At 45.7% G+C, this 19,693-nt stretch overlaps 1 protein-coding gene across 1 annotated transcript in view; it reads left to right on the top strand.

Annotated features, from left to right (window-relative positions):
* Positions 1-19,693, top strand: part of LOC118936582 (receptor tyrosine-protein kinase erbB-4) — a 528,305-nt gene that overhangs the window by 405,982 nt on the left and 102,630 nt on the right. The window contains exons 13-14 of the mRNA XM_090216042.1: positions 8,211-8,343; positions 15,267-15,360. Coding sequence (XP_090072168.1) covers positions 8,211-8,343; positions 15,267-15,360 — 227 coding nt within the window. The remainder of the gene's footprint in view (positions 1-8,210; positions 8,344-15,266; positions 15,361-19,693) is intronic.

Here is a 19,693-nt window from a genome sequence, read left to right as displayed (position 1 = left end):
TCACTCCTCTTCTACTTTTCGCCTCACTCCCTTTCTACTCACTCCTCTTCTACTCTTCTCCTCACTCCTCTTCTACTCTTCTCCTCACTCATCTTCTACTCTTCTCCTCACGCCCCTTCTACTCACTCCTCTTCTACTCTTCTCCTCACTCCACTTCTACACTTCTCATTACTCCTCTTCTACACTTCTCCTCACTCCCCTTCTACTCACTCCTCTTCTCCTATTCTTTTCTTCTCCTCTTCTACTCATTCCTCTTCCCCTCTTCTCCTCTTCTACTCTTCTACTCACTCCTCTTCTCCTCACTCCTCTTCTCCTCTTCCACTCACTCCTCTTCCCCTCTTCTCCTCTTCTCCTCACTCCTCACTCCTCTTCTACTCCTCTTCTACTCACTCATCTTCTACTCTTCACCTCACTCCCCTTCTACTCACTCCTCTTCTACTCTTCTCCTCACTCCTCTTCTCCTCACTCCTCTTCTACTCTTCTCCTCACTCATCTTCTACTCTTCTCCTCACTCCCCTTCTACTCACTCCTCTTCTACTCTTCTCCTCACTCCACTTCTACACTTCTCATTACTCCTCTTCCCCTCTTGTCCCCACTCCTCTTCTATTCACTCCGCTTCTCCTCCTCTCCTCTTCCCCTCTTCTCCTCACTCCCCTTCTACTCACTCCTCTTCTACTCTTCTCCTCACTCCTCTTCTCCTCACTCCTCTTCTACTCCCTCCTCTTCTACTCTTCTCCTCACTCCTCTTCTACTCTTCTACTCACTCCTCTTCTCCTCTTCTTTTCTTCTCCTCTTCTACTCACTCCTCTACCCCTCTTCTCCTCTTCTACTCTTCTCCTCACTCCTCTTCTCCTCACTCCTCACTCCTCTTCTACTCCTCTCCTCACTCCTCTTCTCCTCACTCCTCACTCCTATTCTACTCTTCTCCTCACTCCTCTTCTCCTCACTCCTCACTCCTCTTCTACTCCCTCCTCTTCTACTCTTCTCCTCACTCCTCTTCTACTCACTCCTCTACCCTCTTCTCCTCTTCTACTCTTCTACTCACTCCTCTTCCCCTCTTCTCTTCCCCTCTTCTCCTCTTCCCCTCTTCTCCTCACTCCTCTTCTCCTCTTCTTCCCACTCCTCTTCCCCTCTTCCCCTCTTCCCCTCTTCTCCTCTTCTCCTCTTCTCCTCTTCTCCTCACTCCTCTTCTCCTCACTCCTCTTCCTCGCTTCTCCTCTCCCCTCTTTTCCTCTTCCTCGCTTCCCCTCTTCTCCTCTTCCTATCTTCCCCTCTCCCTCTCTTCTCTTCTTCTCTTCTCCTTTTCGTCTCTTCTCCTCTTTTCCTCTTCCCCTCTTCTCCTCTTCCTATCTTCTCCTCTTCCCCTCTTCCTCTCTTCTCCTCTTCCCCTCTTCTCCTCTTCCCCTCTTCTCCTTTTCTTCTCTTCTCTCCTCAACAGTCTTCAGGTGTCACACACTATTAGCTGGCTGACTCACTCCCCTTCTACTCACTCCTCTTCTACTCTTCTCCTCACTCCTCTTCTACACTTCTCCTCAACTACTCATTCCTCTTCCCCTCTTCTCCTCTTCCACTCTTCTACTCACTCCTCTTCCCCTCTTCTCCTCTTCTCCTCACTCCTCTTCTACTCTTCTTCTCTTCTACTCACTCCTCTTCTCCTCACTCCACTTCTCCTCTTCTACTCACTCCTCTTCTCCTCTTCTCCTCTTCTCCTCACTCCTCTTCTCCTCTTCTCATCACTCCTCTTCTCCTCTTCTACTCACTCATCTTCCCTCTTCCCCTCCTCCCCTCTTCTCCCCACTCCTCTTCTATTCACTCCGCTTCTCCTTTTCCCCTCTTCCCCTCTTCTCCCCACTCCTCTTCTATTCACTCCGCTTCTCCTCTTCTCCTCTTCTACTCTTCTCCTCACTCCTCTTCTACTCACTCCTCACTCCTCTTCTACTCACTCCTCACTACTCTTCTACTCCCCTCCTCTTCTACTCTTCTCCTCACTCCTCTTCTACTCTTCTACTCACTCCTCTTCTTTTCTTCTCCTCTTCTACTCACTCCTCTTCTCCTCTTCTACTCTTCTACTCGTTCCTCTACACCTCTTCTCCTCTTCCTCTCTTCTCCTCTTCCCCTCTCCCTCTCTTCTCCTCTTCCTCTCTTCTCCTCTTCCCCTCTTCTCCTTTTCTTCTCTTCTCTCCTCAACAGTCTTCAGGTGTCACACACTATTAGCTGGCTGACTCACTCCCCTTCTACTCACTCCTCTTCTACTCTTCTCCTCACTCCTCTTCTACACTTCTCCTCAACTACTCATTCCTCTTCCCCTCTTCTCCTCTTCTACTCTTCTACTCACTCCTCTCCCCTCTTCTCCCTCTTCTCCTCACTCCTCTTCTACTCTTCTTCTCTTCTACTCACTCCTCTTCTCCTCACTCACTTCTCCTCTTCTACTCACTCCTCTTCTCCTCTTCTACTCTTCTACTCACTCCTCTTCCCCTCTTCTCCTCTTCTCCTCACTCCTCTTCTACTCTTCTTCTCTTCTACTCACTCCTCTTCTCCTCACTCCACTTCTCCTCTTCTACTCACTCCTCTTCCCCTCTTCTCCTCTTCTCCTCACTCCTCTTCTACTCTTCTTCTCTTCTACTCACTCCTCTTCTCCTCACTCCACTTCTCCTCTTCTACTCACTCCTCTTCTCCTCTTCTCCTCTTCTCCTCACTCCTCTTCTCCTCTTCTCATCACTCCTCTTCTCCTCTTCTAATCACTCATCTTCCCCTCTTCTCCCCACTCCTCTTCTATTCACTCCGCTTCTCCTCTTCTCCTCTTCTACTCTTCTCCTCACTCCTCTTCTACTCACTCCTCACTCCTCTTCTACTCCCTCCTCTTCTACTCTTCTCCTCACTCCTCTTCTACTCCTCTACTCACTCCTCTTCTTTTCTTCTCCTCTTCTACTCACTCCTCTTCTCCTCTTCTACTCTTCTACTCACTCCTCTTCCCCTCTTCTCCTCACTCCTCTTCTACTCTTCTACTCACTCCTCTTCCCCTCTTCTCTTCCCCTCTTCTCCTCTTCCCCTCTTCTCCTCACTCCTCTTCTCCTCTTCTTCTCACTCCTCTGCCCCTCTTCTCCTCTTCTCCTCACTCGTCTTCTCCTCTTCCCCTCTTCTCCTCACTTCTCTTCTCCTCACTCCTCTTCTCCTCACTCCTCTTCCTCTCTTCTCCTCTTCCCCTCTTTTCCTCTTCCTCTCTTCTCCTCTTTTCCTCTTCCCCTCTTCTCCTCTTCCTATCTTCTCCTCTTCCCCTCACCCTCTCTTCTCCTCTTCCCCTCTTCTCCTCTTCCCCTCTTCTCCTCTTCTCCTCTTCCCCTCTTCTCCTCTTCCCCTCTTCTCCTCTTCTTCTCTTCTCCTCTTTTCCTCTTCCCCTCTTCTCCTCTTCCCCTCTTCTCCTCTTCCTCTCTTCTCCTCTTCCCCTCTCCCTCTCTTCTCCTCTTCCTCTCTTCTCCTCTTCCCCTCTTCTCCTTTTCTTCTCTTCTCTCCTCAACAGTCTTCAGGTGTCACACACTATTAGCTGGCTGACTTTGAGAAGTTGGACTGTGTCTATGAGTTAGACAGTTCTCCTTCACTGTGTGTTTGTGTGTGTGTGTGTGCGCGTGCAGGCGTGTTCCTGTGTGTTTGTGCGTGCTTGTGTGTGTGTTACCCTAGCCATAGCACAAGGTGGAAAGACAGGCTCTACCCCCCAGCTGCTACCTCCCTACTCATGGGGGTTTCTATGCAGGTTGTGTAGTCAACCTTTGATAAGGAGAAGAAAATAGAGATGGTAGCCTCGTGAAGTGTTCACCAAGCACACTCACTTTAATTACTACTTAGCTTATGGCCTTAATCCACACAAAATGCACTACTTTAAGATGTACACTATAGTAATACAGTACACTATTTTAAGTAGTGCATTTTCTATGTACGGAATACAGCGCCATTTGGGATGCAGCTTTACATACACATGTTTAGGCCTTGTCTTCTCTTTATCCCTGAAAAACGGGGATGAAATCAAATGGACCTGTGGTTCTTTCTTCTTCCTTTTCTCCTTATTTTTCATTCAGAAGTAGGATGTTTTGATGCATGATGGGTATTGTCTTCCGTTGACGTCGGCCCATTGTTGGAAGCCCTCTCTCGGCTCTGGTTACTTGGCTCGTTTGACAGTCCCCTCCGGCGTCTCAGCGTTTCCCTGAAGATGGACCTGGCTCAGCGTTTGACGTCAATAGAGTCCAAACTGTGTGATTGATGTCGGCATCTTTTTGATCCCATTGTGTACTGTATCGTTACAACTCTCTCTCTCTGCCTCTCTCTCTCTCTGCCTCCTTCTCTCTCTCTCTCTCTCTGCCTCTCGCTCTCTGCCTCTCTTTCTCTCTCTCTGCCTCTCTCTCTCTGCCTCTCTCTCTCTCTCCCTCTCTGTCTGCCTCTCTCTCTCTCTGCCTCCCTCTCTCTCTCTCTGCCTCTCGCTCTCTGCCTCTCTGCCTCTCTCTCTGCCTCTCTGCCTCTCTCTCTGCCTCTCTCTCTCTCTGCCTCTCTCTCTCTCTGCCTCTCTCTCTCTCTGCCTCTCTCTCTCTCTCTCTCTCTGCCTCTTTCTCTCTGCCTCTCTCTCTCTCTCTCTGCCTCTCTCTGTCTCTCTCTCTGTGCCTCTCTCTCTCTCTCTCTCTCTGCCTCTCTCTCTCTGCCTCTCTCTCTCTCTCGCTCTCTCTCTCTCTGCCTCTCTCTCTCTGCCTCTCTCTCTCTCTCTGCCTCTCTCTCTCTCTCTCTCTCTGCCTCTCTCTCTCTCTCTCTCTCTCTGCCTCTCTCTCTCTCTCTCTGCCTCTTTCTCTCTGCCTCTCTCTCTCTCTCTGCCTCTCTCTCTCTCTCTCTCTCTCTCTCTCTGCCTCTTTCTCTCTGCCTCTCTCTCTCTCTCTGCCTCTCTCTCTCTCTCTCTGCCTCTCTCTCTCTCTCTCTGCCTCTCTCTCTCTCTCTCTCTCTCTCTCTGCCTCTCTCTCTCTGCCTCTCTCTCTCTCTCGCTCTCTCTCTCTCTATGCCTCTCTCTCTCTGCCTCTCTCTCTCTCTCTGCCTCTCTCTCTCTCTCTCTCTGCCTCTCTCTCTCTCTCTCTCTCTCTCTCTGCCTCTCTCTCTCTGCCTCTCTCTCTCTCTCTCTCTGCCTCTCTCTCTCTCGCTCTGCCTCTCTCTCTCTCTCTCTCTCTCTCTCTCTCTCTCTCTCTCTCTCTCTGTCCGTCCCTCCCTCCCTCCCTCCCTCACTCATTCTCCCCCTCTGTCACAACTCTCTCTCTCTCTCTCTGCCTCCCTCTCTCTCTCTCTCTCTCTCTGCCTCTCTCTCTCTGCCTCCCTCTCTCTCTCTCTCTCTGCCTCTCGCTCTCTGCCTCTCTTTCTCTCTCTCTGCCTCTCTGCCTCTCTCTCTCTGCCTCTCTCTCTCTGCCTCTCTCTCTCTGCCTCCCTCTCTCTCTGCCTCTCTCTCTCTCTGCCTCTCTCTCTCTCTGCCTCTCTCTCTCTCTCTGCCTCTCTCTCTCTCTCTCTCTGCCTCTCTCTCTCTCTGCCTCTCTCTCTCTCTGCCTATCTCTCTCTGCCTCTCTCTCTCTCTCTGCCTCTCTCTCTCTCTCTCTCTCTGCCTCTCTCTCTCTCTCTGCCTCTCTCTCTCTCTCTCTCTCTCTGCCTCTCTCTCTGGCTCTCTCTCTCTCTCTCGCTCTCTCTCTCTCTGCCTCTCTCTCTCTGCCTCTCTCTCTGCCTCTCTCTCTCTCTCTCTCTCTCTCTCTGCCTCTCTCTCTCTCTCTGCCCCTCTCTCTCTCTCTCTCTCTCTGCCTCTCTCTCTCTGCTTCTCTCTCTGCCTCTCTCTCTCTCTCTCTCTCTCTCTGTCCGTCCCTCCCTCCCTCCCTCACTCATTCTCTCCCTCCTCTGTCATGCGCATGCGCTTTTCATTTTCAAATTTCTTAAGCATTCTGGACATGACACCAAAACACAGAATGCCCCCTGACTTACATTTGGCCTGAACCTCAAAGTCAGGGTGGAATGATTGTGACTGTAGCTCTGCGGGCTCTGTCTCTGGTGCCCAACAAACACATGCAGTCTCTTTATGCTTCTCCGGTGGGAGGGGAAGCCAGTACAGAGCCAGTGGCAGGGCAGAACAGAGGGGTGCAGTGCTGAACTAGGCCAGGCCAGACAGCCTGTTGCTCTCTGTTGCTGTAGACCTGCCAGACACCACATTCGGCCGCAAGGGGAATGGAAATCACTTCTGACATTTTGGCTACATCCCAAATAGTAGCATATTCGCTATGTAGTGCACTACTTTTGACCATTGTGCATAGGTCCCTGGTCAAAAGTAGCACACTGTATTGGGAATAGGGTGCCATCTGAGACACAACCGTTGTATGTGATAGTAGCCCCTCAGACCCTCATTGTTCTGACAATGTTCTAACAATGTTCTCACAATGTTGGGTACCTAGAAACTAATCTGGAGTGTGGGCTGGCCAGCTCCTCCATTTGAACAGTCTGTGACGATAGTACCAACCATATATAAACGGAGCTGCAGAGGGACCTCACTCCTGGTATTATTATGCACAGATAGTAGGCTACTCATGCTGCAGTGGTATGGCATCCGTCCTCTCATATCAGTTGAGTACAGAGATCCTATTTCCTGCACAGAGGGGCGGTTGGACTTAAAGCCCTCTCTCTCTCTCTCTTCCTTCATCATTGTATTTGCCAGCGTTTGCTGATGCTGAAAATAGATGATAGAGTTAAGGGCAAATTTTCCACTTTCTGTCTTTGTTTCCTCCCCTTTGGTTTCCCCTTGTCTTGTTCCCCTCGTCATCAGTGTTAGCTTGTACCAGGTGTTATTCAAGCTACTTTAGTACCCCGTCACTGTTTGGTCAGCACTATTATAATGGAAGAACACAGCTACAGCTGGGTCCACATTCAGCTCCACAGTGTGTCTCCTCTCACAGACGTGTGTTGTGCATGTTTCTCCCTCTCTGCTGTAGATACGTGCTCTAAATTCACTATGCACTTCTAACAAAGGGCTTTGATATAGATCTCCATGGTGGGTCTGGCTGCCATTACCTGTTCCAGATCACAGACAGAGAGACAGTCCAGTCTAGACAATTAGCATTTGACCCCCTCTGTCCCTCAGATGGACAGAGAGGAGGACAGAGAGTTGAAACCTCTGTTTTACTGACTGGCCTTATATGTACACACACTCTATTGTTTGGTTCAGCCAACTGCTGGGTTACAAGTTTTAAAGCAAGGTTGGGTTATTGGTGCTGGGTTATTGTTGTTGGGTTATTGTTGCTGGGTTATTGGTGCTGGGTTATTGGTGCTGGGTTATTGGTGCTGGGTTATTGGTTATTGGTGCTGAGTTATTGGTGCTGGGTTATTGGTGCTGAGTTATTGGTGCTGGGTTATTGGTGCTGGGTTATTGGTGCTGAGTTATTGGTGCTGGGTTATTGGTAATGGGTTATTGGTGCTGGGTTATTGGTGCTGGGTTATTGGTTATTGGTGCTGAGTTATTGGTGCTGGGTTATTGGTGCTGAGTTATTGGTGCTGGGTTATTGGTGCTGGGTTATTGGTGCTGAGTTATTGGTGCTGAGTTTTTGGTGCTGGGTTATTGGTGCTGGGTTATTGGTGCTGAGTTATTGGTGCTGGGTTATTGGTGCTGGGTTATTGGTGCTGGGTTATTGGTGCTGAGTTATTGGTGCTGGGTTATTGATGCTGGGTTATTGGTGATGGGTTATTGATGCTGGGTTATTGGTGCTGGGTTATTGGTTATTAGTGCTGAGTTATTGGTTCTGAGTTATTGGTGCTGGGTTATTGAGATATGAAGGCGGCAGGTAGCCTAGCGGTTAAGAGTGTTGGGCCAGTAATGGAAAGGTCACTGGTTTGAATGCACAAGCCAACTAAGTCTGTAAATGTGCCCTTGAGCAAGGCACTTAACCCTATTTGCTCTGAATAAGAGCATCTGGTAAATTACTAACATGTAAGAATAAAAAAAGCCTTCATTAGAGCTTAAGTAATTTCACCACTTCTGGGTTAGGGTTAGGGTTATGGTTAGGGTTAGGGTTAGCCAATGGTTCCAACAATATCATTTCAGATAAAGTCAAACATTTATAAATACTATCAGTGTCCAGTACCTAACCCTGTCATGCTACTGTGGATGGTGTTTGACCATCTGTCTGACCCCTAACCCTAACCTGTTTTCTTGTGTTTCTCAGCTACTGAGCAGATGGTGTGTGACCCTCTGTGTTCGGACGCTGGCTGCTGGGGGCCGGGACCAGACCAGTGCCTATCCTGTCGCTACTTTATTAGGGGACGCATCTGTGTGGACACCTGCAATCTCTATGAAGGGTGAGTTACAGATGACAGTTTCAAACAATGACAGATACTGTAGACTCTTGACAGTATAACACAATGACATTATGACAGTATCACTCTCAATATGCATGAAGATAAAGGCAAATACAGCCGGCAAACTAACAAATCTTTAACTTTTACCTCATTGTAAGTTACGACCTATTTTGATGGCTTCTAGGTCTGAATTGTTTTGATATAGTGATTGTTTCAGTACACTCTCAGAAATAAAGGTTTATAGTTGTTCCTAAAGGGTTACAGCCGCTTGTCACTGGGGTGGGACCCTGTAAGGTCCTCTTTCATAGTTTTAGTTATAGGTCCAGTTATATTGTACCCCAAGTTCACACCTCAGATAGTACCATTCTCCACAGGTACAAAACCAGGCTTTTTCCTTTATATATATATATATATATATATATATATGTTAAACTGGTACAACACTTCCATTCACGGATGGGCAAAAATAAAACTGAAAACTGCCCCCACTAAGCGACACCTCTAATATCATTTTCCGGTGTGCCTTGCCTTTTTGAGTGAATTGTGCTAGTGTGTTAGTGACAGAGACATGGTTGTAGAATTAATTAATTTTCAGTTATTTGGCCTTCACCAAGTGAGATACTAAATGTATATTATCATTAAAATTAAACTCTTTATGACCACACATATATTATAAGGCCTTATTTTTAGGCCTAGCTTTACCCTAATACAGTTGTTACAGTAGTTATATGTATGTTATCATTGTGTAGCATATTATTAATCAATCAACCAATGTACATGCAAAAACACAGATATTCCAAAAAAAATCACACAAAAAAATCTACCCGTGGTAGAGCATGCTGGGCAATATGATAATAATAATAATGATGGTACAAATATTGTCTTTTTAAGGTACCACACCAGTGACAAAGCCAATAGTTCCTTTTAGGTGGCAAAAATGTATCATTGTACCTTTTGGTGGGTATTGAGGGTACACAAAATATGGGAAACAGAAATGTACCATTATACTCTTTATCTACACATGTATCCTAAAAGGTAGCGACCAGTAACATGTGAGATCATTATGTGTACATCTGATCTTTCGTACCCTAGGGAATAATACCATACCCTTATTTCTAAGAGTAGTACTATACCATACCCTTATTTCTAAGAGTAGTACTATACCATACCCTTATTTCTAAGAGTAGTACTATACCATACCCTTATTTCTAAGAGTAGTACTATACCATACCCTTATTTCTAAGAGTAGTACTATACCATACCCTTATTTCTAAGAGTAGTACTATACCATACCCTTATTTCTAAGAGTAGTACTATGTATCTCAGCATGTATTACCTGCTCCACAGACTACTGAGTGTAAAATATAACTACTCTCTGTGCAGACACCAGTCTCTTCCCTTTTTCATTCTGATAACGGGAGAAAACATGGTGTAAACACAATCTAAAGGCTCAGGAGAATGACAGAAAAATACTGCAAGAATGGACTTAAATGTCAGAGAAAAATAGATGAGACTACGTCCCAAATGGCATCCTATTCCCATATAGTGCACTCATTTTGACCTGAGCGCTATGGGCCCTGGTCAAAAGTAGTGCACTTCATAAGGATTAGGATGCCATTTTGGACGCAACCAGAGACAAGGACAGGTCAAACACAGCACAGAGAACTTCATACAAAAAGGATAAACCACCGCAACAATACACTCCAGTGAGTGAATAACAGGGGAAATAAGATGGTAGTTCTGATCTGTTGCAGTGTGGATTACAGAGTACGGATGTTACAATATGTGAGACAGAAACATGCACGCACACACACACACACACACGCACAGGAGTGTACTTACTGTGAGTAGGAGCATAGGTGACAACATGGAGCGGTCTGAGGGAGTGTACTTGATCGGGGAAGATTGGTTATGGGTTCGTAGGAGAATTTCCTGCATTATTTTTAAATCTCTACATTTTGTTATGTGTTGTGTTTGTTGTTTACCTGTATAATCCTCTCTAATACATTGTTTAAAAGGCTGTGAGACAACAGGTGAAACGTTCAAAGTTAAACGTCACCATCTGAACCCTAAACCAGACTGTGGTGTCTGGGTAATGTATAAATAGAAATAGAATAACTAGATAGTTACTGTATGTCTAGAAATCGACTATATGTCTATGGCTGGTGTACACTACAGTAGACACTGAAATGGATGACTGTTTCTCCTTCCAGACTGACAGGCTCTAGGTCCAGGCAGCCATCGGGCCCCTTCGTGGTCGAGAAGCGTGAGGCCAGTTTGGAGAGGTATGCCAAACGAGGGCAGGGGGGTTAGGCGTGTCACTGCGTGTCACAGTCACTGCTTGCGCACGGGGCCACGCTCTGCCTACCTGTCTGCCTGTCTGCACTCCACCTCTCACAGCTCGGCCAATCAAAGAGTCGCAAGAGACGCTACTAACCAATCCCAGAGCCACGAGACGCTACTGATTGAAGTCTACTGAGATTTACATTCTGTATAACATTTAGGGGCGGTTTCCCAAACGCAGATTAAGCCTAGTCTGGGACTAAAAAGATCAATGGAGAACCTGTCTGGGAAACTACTCAATAGAATGTATTTATGATTGAGACAGTGTCTTGTTCACTATGGGGCACTCTTACATTAGGAGGAAAAATATCTACTGTAATGCATGAATTGTTTATTTCCAGTGCACAAATGCCTCTGACTGAGTCAACACAAACGGTTCGTAAGAAAACAGGACGACACAGACACAGAGTGCAACTGTTATAGTGGAGATTTAGGTAGGGCCTCCTGTAAAGAAGTGAAGTCTGTGCGTAAAAGCTTCTGTCCTCTGGGTTCTGCTAGAACAGAGGTGTTAAATGCTCAGTGTAGCAGACAGACAGACAGGCCGTGCCTCTGTCCTACAGTCACTGACTGCAGAGCGAGAGAAAGAGAGAGACAGTAAGAAACAGAAACAGAGACCATTCCGGAAGCCAGAGAGAGAGACCCGACATATAAAATAGACAGAGACAGAGACAGCAAGAGAGAGAGAGAGAGAGAGAGAGAGAGAGAGAGAGAGAGAGAGAAGCTTAAAGGAGATGTTAAACCATAACCCATTTAAACCATAGCTGTACAAGACAAAGACCAACCTCCCGTGCCACCCTGCATGGCATTGTGTCGTCTGGATAAAGCAGAATTAATCCTAATTTGGTTTTAGGTCCCACAGAGGAGTCCCACTTGGTATTAGACAGAGGGAAGAAGTACCACACGAACTGGCAGACACACACACACACACACACACACACACACACACACACACACACACACACACACACACACACACACACACACACAGACTCTCTCTCTCTCTGTATCTCTCCAGTACAATCCTGCCTTCATTGAGCAGCCTTTTTCTTCTTAGGTCTATCTGCTGCAGAATCTCTCCCTGATACTGAAGGTTCACACAGATCTATATTTTATTGGTCGTTTTCTCTGTCTCTCTCTCAAACATAATTTTGTCATTGATTCTGGCAATTGATTGAGGTTTAAGAAATGTATTAGAACTGGGAACAAACTCTTGCACAGTTTTAAAAACTTGCCAGCACATTATGTGGCAACCAGTAAAAGTAAAGGGATATTGGATTTGGCTCGGCTTGAATATAATGCTAAATGAAAAATGAATGTACAATATTATTTTGATTTGTTTTGACTAAAATCTCTAAGGGAGACTGGGGTAAGTTGAGCTATTTTTTACATTCAGGATCACTCTGTCCAGGGAAATATAATATTCTTCAGAACAAAGATATCTACATACACTGAGTATACCAAACATTAAGAACATCTTCGTAATATTGAGTTACACCCTCCCCTTTTGCCCTCAGAACAGCCTCAATTCGTCAGGGCATGGACTCCGGAAGGGGTGAGAAGTGTTCCACGGGGATGCCGGCCCATGTTGACTCCAATGCTTCCCACAGTTGTGTCAAGTTGGCTGGATGTCCTTTGGGTGGTGGACCGTTCTTGATACACACAGGCAACGGTTCAGCGTGAAAAACCCATCAACGTTGCAGTTCTTGACACAAACCGGTGCTCCTGGCACCTACTACCATACCCCTTTCAAAGGCACTTAAATGTCCATTCACCCTCTGAATTACACACATTCAACAATCCATGTCTCAGTTCTCAAGGCTTAAAAATCCTTCTGTAACCTGTATCCTCCCCTTCATCTACACTGATTGAAGTGGATTTAACAAGTGACATCAATAAGGGTTCATAGCTTTCACCTGGATTCACTTGGTAAGTCTGTGTCATGGAAAGAACAGGTGTTCCTAATGTTTTGTATACTCAGTGTATAATTCAGGATATTGTGTATCCCTGTAAGTAATCAGAATTGATGTAAACATTATAGTTTTGATCCGAAGGGCAGGGTAGGTTATGCCGCCTACACATTTCTGTACTGAATGAAATATTACCACTACCTTTTTAAACTAAAAAAGCAAAAAAAGAAACCGTCTCACTTTCAACTGTGTTTATTTTCAGAAAACTTAACAGGTGTAAATATTTGTATGAACATAACACGATTCAACAACTGAGACATAAACTGAACAAGTTCCACAGACATGTGACTAACAGAAATTGAATAATGTGTCCCTGAACAAAGGGGGGGGGGGGGGTCAAAATCAAAAGTAACAGTCAGTATCTGTCCGCCAGCTGCATTAAGTACATTGAGTGCAGTGCATCTCCTCCTCATGGACTGCACCAGATTTGCCAGTTCTTGCTGTGAGATGTTGCCCCACTCTTACACCAAGGCACCTGCAAGTTCCCAGACATTTCTGCGGGGAATGGCCCTATCCCTCACTCTCCGATCCAACAGGTCCTAGACGTGCTCAATGGGATTGAGATCCGGGCTCTTCGCTGGCCATGGCAGAACACTGACATTCCTGTCTTGCAGGAAATCACGCACAGAACGAGCAGTATGGCTGGTGGCATTGTCATGCTGGAGGGTCATGCCAGGATGAGCCTGCAGGAAGGGTACCACATGAGGGAGGAGTATGTCGTCCCTGTAACGCACAGCGTTGAGATTGCCTGCAATGACAACAAGCTCAGTCCGATGATGCTGTGACACACCGCCCCAGACCATGACGGACCCTCCAAATCGATCCCGCTCCAGAGTACAGGCCTCAGTGTAACGCTCATTCCATTCGACGATAAACGTGAATCCGACCATCACCCCTGGTGAGACAAAACCGCGACTCATCAGTGAAGATGTGGCAGGTAGCCTAGTGGTTAGAGCGTTGGACTAGTAACCGAAAGGTTGCAAGATCAAATCCCTGAGCTGACAAGGTAAAAATCTGTCATTCTGCCCCTGAACAAGGCTGTTCCTAGGCCGTCAATGAAAATAAGAATTTGTTCTTAACTGACTTGCCTAGTTAAATAAAGGTAAAAAAGAGCCCTTTTGCCATGCCTGTTTGGTCCAGCGACAGTGGGTTTGTGCCCATAGGCGACATTGTTGCCGGTGATGTCTGGTGAGGACCTGCCTTACAACAGGCCTACAAGTCCTCAGTCCAGCCTCTCTCAGCCTATTGCGGACAATCTGAGCACTGATGGAGGGATTCAGCGTTCCTGGTGTAACTCGGGCAGTTGTTGTTGCCATCCTGTATCTGTCCCACAGATGTGATGTTCGGATGTACCGATCCTGTGCAGGTGTTGTTACACGTGCTCTGCCACTACGAGGATGATCAGCTGTCCATCCTGTCTTCCTGTAGTGCTGTCTTAGGCGTCTCACAGTATGAACATTGCAATTTATTGCCCTGGCCACATCTGCAGCCCTCATGCCTCCTTGCAGCATGCCTAAGGCACGTTCACGCAGATGAACAGGGACCCTGAACCCTTTTGGTGTTTTTCAGAGTCAGTAGAAAGGCCTCTTAGTGTCCTAAGTTTTCATAACTCTGACCATTCCACAGGTGCATGTTCATGAATTGGGAAAGTGTTTACAATGCAGATTTTTACGAATTATCTTTGAAAGACAGGGTCCAAAAAAAGGGATGTTTCTTTCTTTTGCTGAGTTTATGTCTATCTTAATTTCCTAAAGACAATTCAACACAATCACAATCACTTTTTTGTCTTTTAATATTTTGAAGCATATATTTAGATAGGCTTAACACCTAACAAAAATGTTGTACCTTTTTTTACACTTTTAACATAGGCCAGGCCCTGTTGTTACCTCATATCCCAGCAATAACGCCTTGCATTACACCTGGGAAGAAAACACTTGGCTCAACTTACCCCATGACCATTGGCTCACCTTACCTTACTATATTAGCCCACACAGCTACAATGATGCACTTTCATGCTAGATTTAGGACCTCCTATTGAAACTTATAGAGACCCCAACTGATGTATTTGTATAAAACAATCTTAAAATGATCTATTTTGGTTTAGATGCAAGCATTTTGTGTATGTTTTGGCAGAAACATACCCCACTTTCCCCTATGAGTAATGCATTTGTTTTCAAATTGTGATTTAAGCAAATAACAGCAGTATGTTAGTAGTCAGTTCTCCTTTAGTTTTCATTTGCAGTCGTCCAGGCTCATGTCAGCCATCTTAGCATGCTGTTGCTACTGGTGTACAGTATGCACAGTGGAACAGTGTGTATATACCACAGTACCCCATTGACTGCAGCGCCTGAGGCCATAAAACCCTTCCAGCTATTCCTCTAGACAGAGTCAGAGGAGCACAGCCTACCTCCCTTCCTCTAGAGCCTGGATCTGACACACTTTGTTCTTTCTCACTGTCTACATCTTCCCTGACTCTCCCTTACCCCTGCCTTCCTCTGTCCCTCTCCCTCCCTACCTCCCTCTTTCTCTCCTTTCCCCTCTCTTTCCTCCCTTCCTGTCTCCATCTGTCTCCCTCCCTCTCTCCTTCCCTCCATCTCTCTCTGTCTCTCCCAGGGAGGTGCGTGAGTATGACAACGGCTCGGTGTGTGTGGAGTGTGATGCCCAGTGTGAGAGAGCAGATGGTGAATCCCTGACCTGTCATGGCCCGGTAAGATCCTCCAGAGACACAGGTTATCTCAATATGCATACTACCGTGGTCCACATGCTTATGCTCCAAATTCTGTGGACATTCTCTTGAGTTCACTCTTGTGAGGACAAGAGTGTGGAGAAACACAAAAAATGACCTAAAACTAAAGTTATGCAAGGTAGATTGTTCGTGGGTAGCTAGCTAAAAATAATTTGTTGCCATTTGGCGTGCTAATAGTAGTAGCTATCCAGTTAGCCTTATTGACTTACCATGGGCTTGCAATCTACATACAGCGCCTTCAGGAAAGAATTCAGGCCCCTGGACTTTTTCCACATTTTGTTACGTTACAGCCTTATTCTTAAAGGGATAAAAAAAGGCCTCATCATTCCAAAGACAATACCACATAATGACAAAGTGAAAACAGGTTTTTAGAAATTTGAGAAAAACAAAAACAGAAATACCTTCTTTAGCTAAGTATTCAGACCCTTTGCTATGAGACTCCAAATTTAGCTCAGGTGCATCATGTTTCCATCGATCATCCTTGAGATGTTTCTACAACTTTATTGGAGTCCACCTGTCTATAAACTGTCTGTATAAGGTCCCACAGTTAACAGTGCATGTCAGAGCAAAAACCAAGCCATGAGGTCGAAGGAATTGAATTGAGACAGGATTGTGTCGAAGCACAGATCTGGGGAAGCGTGCTAAAAAAGTGTCTGTTGCATTGAAGGTCCCCAAGAACACAGTGGCCTTCATCATTCTTAAATGGAAAAGGGCCTTGGTCAGGGAGGTGACGAAGAACCCAATGGTCACACTGACAGAGCTTTAGAGTTATTCTGTGGAGATGGGAGAACCTTCCAGAAGGACAACCATCTCTGCAGCACTCCACCAATCAGGCCTTTATAGTAAAGTGGCCAGACAGAAGCCACTCCTTAGTAAAAGGCACATGTCAGCCCGCTTGGAGTTTGCCAAAAGGCACCTAAAGGACTCTCAGACCATGAGAAATAAGATGCTCTGGTATGATGAAAACAAGATTGAACTCTTTGGCCTGAATGCCAAGTGTCCCATCTGGAGGAAACCTGGCACCATCCCTACGGTTAAGCATGGTGGTGGCAGCATCATGCTGTGGGGATGTTTTTCAGCGGCAGGGACTGGGAGACTAGTCAGGATCTAGGGAAAGATGAACAGAGCAAAGTACAGGGAGTTCCTTGGTGAAAATCTGCTCCAGAGCACTAAGGACCTCAGACTGGGGGCGTTTGGTTTACCTTCCAACAGGACAATGAGCCTAAGCACACAGTCAACACAACGCAGAAGTGGCTTCGGGACAAGTCTCTGAATGTCCTTGAGTTGCCCAGCTCTTATAGAGACCTGAAAATAGCTGTGCAGTGATCCTCCCCATCCAACCTGACAGAGCTTGAGAGGATCTGCAGAGAAGAATGGGAGGAACTCCCAAAATACAGGTGTGCCAAGCTTGTAGTGTCATACCCAAGAAGATTCTAGGCTGTAATCGCTGCCAAAGGTGCTTCAACAAAGTACTGAGTAAAGGGTCTGAATACTTACTGTATGTAAATGTGATATTTCAGTTGTTTATTTTTTTATATATTTGCAAAAATTTTAAAAAACTGTTTTTGCGTTGTCATTGTGGGGTATTGTGTATAGATTGATGAGGGTAAAAAAACATTTCAGGTTGTAAAGTAATAACATGTGGAAAAAGTCAAGCGACTTTCCAAAAATTGTAAGCAGGTAAAAAGGCCAACAGTAAAACAGCATGTACTTACTAACGTATCAAGATTAAATATTGTAATCAGGCAATATATGAGATGTCAATGGGCAACATTTCATTCTGAATTCTGAGTTTATTTTCTCTCGCTTCAGCTAAACTCTGCCATTGATTTCAAGACATTTTGCATCATATTTCTGTGCATATTTTACGCTGAAGCGTTGATGCATGCTTCAAAATATGTACAAATGGAGTGCACATTCCAGAAACGCCCTTCGTGCTCCGTTTTTCATACTTTCATCTGATCCTCTGGTGCTCCATTTTGCTCGAAGCACGGTAGCATGCATTTGGAGAAACACCCACAGCCTAACACACACACATCCATGCATGCTGGCACACACACACACACACACACACACACACACACAAACACACACATCCTCCAGCATTCATGACATGCACTAATAACTTATCCTCACTCCTGCACATTCCAACAGACAAAGAATAATACACATCAATTATTGTGTAAAACATTTATAAAAATCACAGTGTTAATCAACACTGAAAGTGTTGAGTCTGTGGACCCATTTAGAGACCAGAATATGTTTAAATTAACACACTGTTAACACACTGTACCACACAAAGCCTTATTCAAATATTTCCAATAGTGCGTTGCCTTTCAAGTAAATTGTAGAGTTACCACCCATTACTTTATTTGTTAGTGACAGAGACCTGGTTGTTGCATTCATCCATTTTCGGTCCTAAGCGAATGTTATCTTAAAAAATATATATATTTAACATAAGGCCATACATATTTCACAAGGCCTTATTTTCAGGTAGTTTTACCTTAATTGAGGGGCCTGAAACTCATACTCATCACTTTGAACGTAATCCACGCCTATCATTATCATATTTCCCAGCATGCCCTATTGCAGGTCGATTTTTGAAATTGTTTGGTTCAATATCATTGTTTGTTCATTTACATTTATTGATTCATTCATTAATCATTAATTCACTAATTCAATATGTTACTCTAGATCACTATTACTCCACACACATCTCTCCCTCGCCCTCCATTTGGCAAATCTGACCATAACTCTCTTCTCCTGATTCCTGCTCACAATCAAAACTCAAGCAGGTGAAGCGGATGCCAAGCTACAGGAATGTTTTGCTATTACAGACTGGAATATGTTCCGGGATTCATCCGATGGCATTGAGTGTACCACATCAGTCACCGGCTTCATTAATAAGTGCATCAATGATCAATATTGTCCCCACAGTGACCGACGTACATATACCAACCAGAAGCAATGGATTACAGGTAATATCCGCACTGAGCTAAAGACTAGAGCTGCCGCTTTCAAGGAGTGGGACACTAATAAGAAAGTATTACGCTTATAAGAAATCTCTTCTATGCCATCCGATGAACCATCAAATAGGCAAAGCATCAATACAGGGCCATATCAAATCCAACTACACTGGCTCTGATGCTCGTCGGATGTGGCAGGGCTTGCAAACTATCATGGATTACAAAGGGAAACCCAGCCAAGAGCTGCCGATTGACGCAGACAACCTAAATGCCTTCTATGCTCGCTTCGAGGCTAGCAACACTGAACCATGCATGAGAGCACCGGCTGTTCTGGATGACTGAATGATCCCGATGCGAGTAAGACCTTTAAACCGGTTAACATTTGCAGGGCCAGACGGATTACCAGGACACGTACTCAGAGCATGTGTTTGACTCAAACTGTAATACCTACATGTTTCAAGCAGACCACCATAGTCCCTGTACCCAAGAACGCCAAGGTAACCTGGTCATGGCTCACATCAACAACATCATACCAGACACCCTGTACCCACTCCAACTCGCATACCTCCCAAGCAGATCCACAGATGACGCAATCTATATTCCACTCCACACTGCCACTTCCTACCTGGACAAAATTAACACTTACGTGAGAATGTTATTAATTTCCTACAGCTCAACGCTTAACACCATAAGACACTCCAACAACACATCTGCCATGCTGACCCTCATCATGAGGGCCTCTCAGGGGTGTGTGCTTAGTCCCCTCCTTTACTCCCTGTTCACCCATGACAGTGTGGCTGTGCACAAATTCAACACCATTAAGTTTGCCGTAGGCCTGACTACCAACGACGATGATACAGCCTATAGGGAGGAAGTCAGTGACCAGGCAGTGTGGTGCCAGGACAACAACCTCAATGTCAGCAAGACAAAAGAGCTGATCGTGGACTAAAGGGAACATAGGGCTGAGCACGCCACCATTCGCATCAATGTGGCTACAGTGGAGCGGGTCGTGAGCTTCAAGTTCCTCGGTGTCAACATCACTAAGGACCTATTATGGTCCAACTACACCAAGTCAGTCTTGAAGATGGCACGACAACGCTTCTTCCCCCTCAGAAGGCTGAAAAGATTTGTCATGGGCCCTCAGATCCTCAAAGTCTACAGCTGACACATTGAGAGCATCTAGACTGGCTGCATCACCACTTGGTATAACAACTGCTTGGCATCTGACCGCATCACTGGGGCCGAGCTCCCTGCCATCCAGGATCTCTATAGGTCCTGGATCTCTTTAAGAAGGCCCTAAAAATTGGAAAAGACTCAAGCTACCGAAG

This window comes from Oncorhynchus mykiss, chromosome 22 (assembly GCF_057628025.1).
Source record: "Oncorhynchus mykiss isolate SJ-2025 chromosome 22, ASM5762802v1, whole genome shotgun sequence".
NCBI classification, from domain to species: Eukaryota; Metazoa; Chordata; class Actinopteri; order Salmoniformes; family Salmonidae; genus Oncorhynchus; species Oncorhynchus mykiss.
Note: the sequence above shows the minus strand (reverse complement) of the source record. Positions and strands in the feature narration are given on the sequence as shown.